General features: G+C 42.6%; 1 protein-coding gene across 1 annotated transcript in view; it reads left to right on the top strand.

The window, feature by feature from the left end:
• The first annotated feature begins 4,668 nt into the window (after positions 1-4,668).
• Positions 4,669-7,579, top strand: part of LOC619594 (alpha-2-macroglobulin) — a 35,102-nt gene continuing 32,191 nt past the window's right edge. Inside the window, exons 1-2 of the mRNA XM_031905385.1 lie at positions 4,669-4,892; positions 6,124-6,307. Of these exons, the coding sequence (XP_031761245.1) occupies positions 4,825-4,892; positions 6,124-6,307 (252 nt within the window). The 5' untranslated portion in view covers positions 4,669-4,824. The remainder of the gene's footprint in view (positions 4,893-6,123; positions 6,308-7,579) is intronic.

Raw genomic sequence — 7,579 nt, 5'->3', positions numbered from 1 at the left:
CTCTTTATTTTCTTGAGAGTGGCCATTTATGTAGAACTACAAAATTACAATTCAATAGAAATTTCTCCAGTGCAGAATATTCTGACAATATCAGAGCTGATGAGAATGCCCTGGGTTGGGTACCTTGGGTACTGGGAAAGAGAGGCTGAACTATAACATGAAGCAAAATGTCTATAACGGATGTGACTAATGGGCGCATCTCCTGGTGCCCCTGAACTTTGTCTCTTACCAACCCGTTAATGCGCAATTAATCGTGCATATCTCAGCAACATGATACCTGAATTTTCCCAAATTACTCTACAGGCTTCAGAGTCCTCCCTATTATATGAAACCTAAAGATTTCACCCTGATAAACAGAATGTTACATGAATTCATTTGGGGGGGAGAAGCCCCAGATTGCTATGTTTAAGTTCCGGCAGCCTAAACTCAGTGGAGGGATCTATTTTCCAAACAGGAATATAATGAGGCAGCACCTAAGATTTTTTGGAGATTGGATTTGCATCAGGAATACTAATACTTCTTCAGATGATTAATTAAGCTAGATGTTTCCATGATATAGAATTATCTTTTTCATCTACCATCCAGTTACACTCACTACTACACAAAAAGCCAACCCTTCCAAGTAAACCCAGCACCCACAAACCTATATATAGCTATACACTCACATACATAAACTATAAATACAACAACTAATACTAACTGTAGATATTAGTATCACAATAGCCTTGGATATTCTGCTTGTTCAAGAACTCATCCAGGCCCCTCTTATAGGCATTAACAGAATCTGCCATTACCACATTACTAGGAAGGGTATTTCCCAACCTCACTGCCCTCACCGTGAGGAACCCCCTACCCAACATCCCCCGGCAGGGCATTCCCCAACCCCCTCACTGTGAGGAACCACCTACGCTGCTTCAAATGGAAGCTCTGTTCCTCTAATCTAAAGGGGTGACCTCTGGTGCGCTGATTGTTTTCATGGGAAAAAAGAACCCCCCATCTGCCTATAATCCCCTCTAATGTACTTGTACAGAGTAATCATGTCCCCTCGCAAGCGCCTCTTTTCCAGAGAAAACAACCCCAACCTTGACAGTCTCACCTCATAGTTTAACCCTTCCATCCCCTTAACCAGTTTAGTTGCAGTCTCTGCACTCTCTCCAGCTCATTAATATCCTTCTTAAGGACTGGAGCCCAAAACTGCCCCCCATACTCAGGGTGAGGCCTTACCAGGGACTTATAAAGGGGCAAAATTATGTTCTCATCCCTTGAGTCAATGCCATTTTTTATACAAGACAGCACTTTATTTGCTTTAGTAGCCAAGAATGACACTGCCTGGAATTAGACAACTTGTTATCCACAAAAAAACCCCAGATCCTTCCCCATTAAGGAAACCCCCAACAAACTACCATTTAGTGTATAACTTGCATTTATATTATTTCTACCAAAGTGCATAATCTTCCAATTTTGACCCTCATTTTCCATTTTCTGCCCAGTTTTCCAGTTTTATCAAATCGCTCTGCAAAGCGGCACATCCTGCATGGAACTTATAGTTTTGCACAATTTTGTGTCATCAGCAAAAATAGGTAAAAATAACAGTACTGTCTATGCCCCCCTCCAGGTCATTAATAAACAAGTTAAAAAGCAAAGGCCTAAGGACTGACCCCTGCGGTACCCAATAACCACACTGGCCCAATTAGAAAATGTTCCATTTACCCCACTCTTTGTACTCTATCCTTCAGCCAGTTCTCTATCCAATTACAAATACCATGTTTCAGGCCAATATTCCTTAATTTGATCATTAACCTTCTGTGAGGTACTGTATCAAACGCTTTAGCAAAGTCCAAGTAGATCCCATCCACTGCCATTCCAGCATCAAGGTTCCTGCTCACCTCCTCATAAAAGGCGACTAAATTAGTCTGGCAAGATCTGTTACGCATAAAACCATGTGGCACAAACTTATAATATTGTGAACTGCAATGTATTCAAGTACCCTATCCCTTATTACCCCTTCCAAAAGCTTTCCTACTACTGATGTCAGACTAACAGGCCTATAGTTTTCAAAATTAAGTGAAGAGGTTTGGCAATCACAGCGCTCAGCTCATTTAATGTTCTTAAGCATGAAATAAAAAAAAAGTTTATGCTAAATGATAAAACTATCCAGATAAGGCATATTAAACTCATAATATAAACAAATTTCATCTTTTCCACCATATCAGTAAATCAAACCCAAGTTTGGACATAAAAGAAAGACCCAGAGGCCGGTGGGCCGCCCAGGAGTATGGAGGAATCAGCAGGAAATCACTACCAATTTCCATATTTTCACATAAAGTATGTGCAGCAGGACAAACTGGCAATCTGGGCGGCTAAGTGGCAGATGGGATTTAATGTGGATAAATGTAAGGTCATGCACCTGGGATGTACAAATATGCCCCCACTTATACCCTTAATGGGACTGAACTTGGCAGCTCAATAAAGCAGAAGGACCTTGGAGTCTTGTAGATAATACTTGGCTGTAGCAAGCAATGCCAGGCAGCGGCTGTAGGGCAAACAGGGTATTGAGCTGTAGATTCACGGGAGGGGGGGTTATTCTTCCCCTTTACAGAGCGCTGGTAAGGCCCCATCTGAATATGCCGGGCAGTTTTTGCCTTCAGTGCTCAAACAGTGCTTCCCCAACATGTCTGTTCCCCACTGCAATAGGGGCACGTGGGGGAGGGCATAAGGTTCAAGGGGAAAAGTCTTACCCAAAAATATATCGGTCTACAAACTGGGATTGGAATTGTTCTGATTTACCATAAACCAACAGATGCTCATTCACTAGAATAAAAGGTGAATTGCAGCAATTTCAGTGTTTCATCATCACCGTGATTCCCAGGAAAGGTCCTGGCAATAAAACAGTAAGAAGCCAATGAGAGCAGCTGGAGGCCAAAACAACGGAAACCAATAACAGTCGCTGCCACACACGGGTTGTACTTGGATTAACTAAGAATTTACTGTCACAACAAGCCTTGGGCCATGAACAAACTTCATCTGCATTGTGAGAAACACTGTTGGGACACATGTAAGTGAGCTAGGGTGATGAAGGCTTTCCACTTTGTTAATTAATGCACACCCTTTGCATGCTCGTGTTGCTCACCAACTCTTTTTATATTTTATTGTGGTCCATGAGTAAAAAAATTTGGGGATCCCGAACCTAAAGGATCTATTCATGCGTTCTTGATGCCAAATTATTGTATCGTTGTCCATTTTTGTTACCCAAGTAGCCTGAGAGCCACAGGGGACTGTATAAAGCCATACTATGAGGACAATATCCATGGCCTTATGCACTGGTCTGATTGAACCCTATACAGACATCACAATGTGCTTCTGACAGCGCTGGAGTGTGGCAAATGTTATGGCAGATTCATTATTAGGAAATTATGAATGAATGCAACCAAGAGTGCTCATGTGTATGTGTAGCTCAGTGCTGCTTCTGTTCATGTACACGGCCTTTACACTCAGGTTCTCCAACTGACACTCTGGGAGTAGCTGGGAGTTGTCATGTACCAGAAGCCGGATCCTCTAGTCTATGGCGTCCCATAGCAACAAATTCCAATTTTTAAAAATGAGCCCCTTTTCTCTGTAATAATAAAACAGTACCTGTACTTGATCCCAACTAAGATATAATTACCCCTTATTGGGGGCAGAACAGCCCTATTGGGTTTATTTAATGGTTAAATGATTCCCTTTTCTCTGTAATAATAAAACAGTACCTGTACTTGATCCCAACTAAGATATAATTACCCCTTATTGGGGCAGAACAGCCCTATTGGGTTTATTTCATGGTTAAATGATTCCCTTTTCTCTGTAATAATAAAACAGTACCTGTACTTGATCCCAACTAAGATATAATTACCCCTTATTGGGGGCAGAACAGCCCTATTGGGTTTATTTAATGGTTAAATGATTCCCTTTTCTCTGTAATAATAAAACAGTACCTGTACTTGATCCCAACTAAGATATAATTACCCCTTATTGGGGCAGAACAGCCCTATTGGGTTTATTTAATGGTTAAATGATTCCCTTTTCTCTGTAATAATAAAACAGTACCTGTACTTGATCCCAACTAAGATATAATTACCCCTTATTGGGGGCAGAACAGCCCTATTGGGTTTATTTAATGGTTAAATGATTCCCTTTTCTCTGTAATAATAAAACAGTACCTGTACTTTACATTCCCTCATATGTAATAAAAGATGTTATTTTTGGATCATTTTTACTTGCTACTTTTATTTTCTTACTCCAATCGCATTAAAGTCAATGGATGTTTTTTGTGGCGACTGTTTTGTCTTGTCGACTTTTTATTTTGGCAATTTTTTGCAGGGAATTCTCGCCGCAGTTTTGCAAAGAAATCCGCCGCTGGGAAATGCCTGGTGGGAAAATGATTTCCTATTTACTTTCCCTAGAGGGAGGGGAGGCTTTGCAGATGGAGGAAGGCACTATTCCCTATTCCCTCACTTTATCTACAGATTATATGAACTGATTATTGTGTAACGTCCTTATCTTGTGCCTATTCTCCCTAGTTAGTACCAGCTTATTGTGCTGCACAGATACCTTTAGTACACAAGGAGGGCAATAACACAGCTCTGTTTATTTTGGCTGCTCCCCCCCCCCCATGGCCCCACTCATTACCTTGACCCGGCCAGTCCAACACTCGCTTCCCATTCTGCAGTCATTGCTCACCCTGTGTGTGACAGTGAGTTGTGTTGGAACGTGGGTGGGCTGGGTGTTTAAGTAGAACGGTGCCGTTTGGGGGCCCAGAAGGACAGACAGCACGGAGCTACAGACACAATGCTGCTAAGGGCCCTCCATGTGGGGCTCCTCCTGCTGCAGCTCTCTGGGGCACTGGGGGCAAAGCTGTGAGTATCTCTATGGAGTTGGCTATGAGTCTGTAGTGTATGGAACAAAACTGCATGTCTTGTGTTGTAAATGGCTCTTTGGTTCCCAATGTGATATACAATGTATTGCACCTTTCTGCACTGTTAGTCTGTATCTGGGTACTGTATGTATATGTAATGATGCTTTGTGTGCACTGTACCTGAGGGAGAAGGGGCTCATGGGAAACCCATCAGTTAATAGAGCTTCTCCGGCAGAATCCTGCATTGTAATCTGTTTTTCCCATGGGGGTTGGCCATATTCTTCATTTCCCAGGGTGCCACAGTCATGTGAGCTGTGCGCTGATAAATTCAGTCTCACTTTACTGCTGCACTGCAGTTGGAGTAATATCCCCCCCCTCACCCCCAGCAGCCGATCAGCAGAACAATGGGAAGGGAGCAAGATAGCAGCTCCCAGTAGGTATCAGCATAGCACTCAATAGTAAGAAATCCAAGTCCGGCTTGGGACTCCTCCAGGTACATGGGAGTAGGAGAAACAATAGGTTAGCTGAAAGCAGTTCTAATGTGTAGCGCTGGCTGAAAGCTCAGACTCAGGCACACTTTACTGCTGCGCTGCAAGTTGGAGTGATATCCCCCCCCCTCACCCCCAGCAGCCGATCAGCAGAACAATGGGAAGGGAGCAAGATAGCAGCTCCCAGTAGGTATCAGAATAGCACTCAATAGTAAGAAATCCAAGTCCGGCTTGGGACTCCTCCAGTTACATGGGAGTAGGAGAAACAATAGGTTAGCTGAAAGCAGTTCTAATGTGTAGCGCTGGCTGAAAGCTCAGACTCAGGCACACTTTACTGCTGCGCTGCAAGTTGGAGTGATATCCCCCCCCTCACCCCCAGCAGCCGATCAGCAGAACAATGGGAAGGGAGCAAGATAGCAGCTCCGAGTAGGTATCAGCATAGCACTCAATAGTAAGAAATCCAAGTCCGGCTTGGGACTCCTCCAGTTACATGGGAGTAGGAGAAACAATAGGTTAGCTGAAAGCAGTTCTAATGTGTAGCGCTGGCTGAAAGCTCAGACTCAGGCACAAGGCACTGAGATGGCGCCTACACACCAATATTACAGCTACAAATACATTTGTTGGTACAAGAATAAAAGGTTAAATGGCAGAGGGAATTATTTGCTGTGTAACAGAGTCATTTAGAAATACAAAGTGCCCCATAAAATCCTGACAGAATCCCTATAACTTCTGACCCTCCCACAGGCAATATGCAGTCATCTTCCCCTCAGAGATGGTCTCCCCCCATTTGGAACAAGCCTGTGTGCACCTGGAGGGGGCAGATGGAGGCAGCAGGATACAGATCACCCTGGAGATGGGCAAACGTAACACAACGGTGTTGGAGAAGACATCAGAGCAGAAATCCTACTTCAGCTGCGTTACATTTGAGGTACCCTGCATGGAATGGCAGCCCATATACTGCAAAGCAAAGCAGTCTTTTCCAGTTAACACAGGGGAGGATATCTAGAGGCAGGATTTAACACTCAAAAAAGGGTGTCTGGACATGGTGAGACAGAATGTGAAAACTTGCCGGCTGCATCTGTGTGTCCTGCCTGTCGGGGCTAAATGATCTGTGATTTAGGATTAAAGCCATCATTGGGGGTTCCCTGTAACAGCGCTACAGCGTCGGCCCATTATAGGCATCTTGCAATCAGTCTTTTGCTCATCCTGAACATTTGCTTTGTACAGAAGATTTTGGTATATTTTTCACTTGATAAAGAGCCAGAAGTTGTGCAAATGTCTGTTTGTCCATCTCTTACTACGTGGGTGAGGATCAGGGGGCACTCAGGGGTAAATATTTTTGAAGTGTGTTCTTTGGAAGAGGCATTTAGTGAATCAGTTATGAACCCTCACTACAGGCTTTCCAGGCACTGTGTGTATTTTAAAACTAGATTAGTGCCCCTGGTCTTAATATTTTGGTTTATTAAGTTTTAACTTTATACAGATATGGGGTCTATTTTGTAATTTGGATCTTTATATCTTGTCTACTAAAGAAACATTTACTAAACCCAATAGGACTGCTCTGCCCCCAATAAGGGGTAATTATATCTTAGTTGGGATCAAGTACAGGTACTGTTTTATTATTACAGAGAAAAGGGAATCATTTAACCATTAAATAAACCCAATAGGGCTGTTCTGCCCCCAATAAGGGGTAATTATATCTTAGTTGGGATCAAGTACAGGTACTGTTTTATTATTACAGAGAAAAGGGAATCATTTAACCATGAAATAAACCCAATAGGGCTGTTCTGCCCCAATAAGGGGTAATTATATCTTAGTTGGGATCAAGTACAGGTACTGTTTTATTATTACAGAGAAAAGGGAATCATTTAACCATTAAATAAACCCAATAGGGCTGTTCTGCCCCAATAAGGGGTAATTATATCTTAGTTGGGATCAAGTACAGGTACTGTTTTATTATTACAGAGAAAAGGGAATCATTTAACCATGAAATAAACCCAATAGGGCTGTTCTGCCCCAATAAGGGGTAATTATATCTTAGTTGGGATCAAGTACAGGTACTGTTTTATTATTACAGAGAAAAGGGAATCATTTAACCATTAAATAAACCCAATAGGGCTGTTCTGCCCCAATAAGGGGTAATTATATCTTAGTTGGGATCAAGTACAGGTACTGTTTTATTATTACAGAGAAAAGGGAA

Source organism: Xenopus tropicalis, chromosome 7, assembly GCF_000004195.4.
Source record: "Xenopus tropicalis strain Nigerian chromosome 7, UCB_Xtro_10.0, whole genome shotgun sequence".
NCBI lineage: Eukaryota > Metazoa > Chordata > Amphibia > Anura > Pipidae > Xenopus > Xenopus tropicalis.
This window is presented reverse-complemented; position numbering and strand designations above follow the sequence as displayed.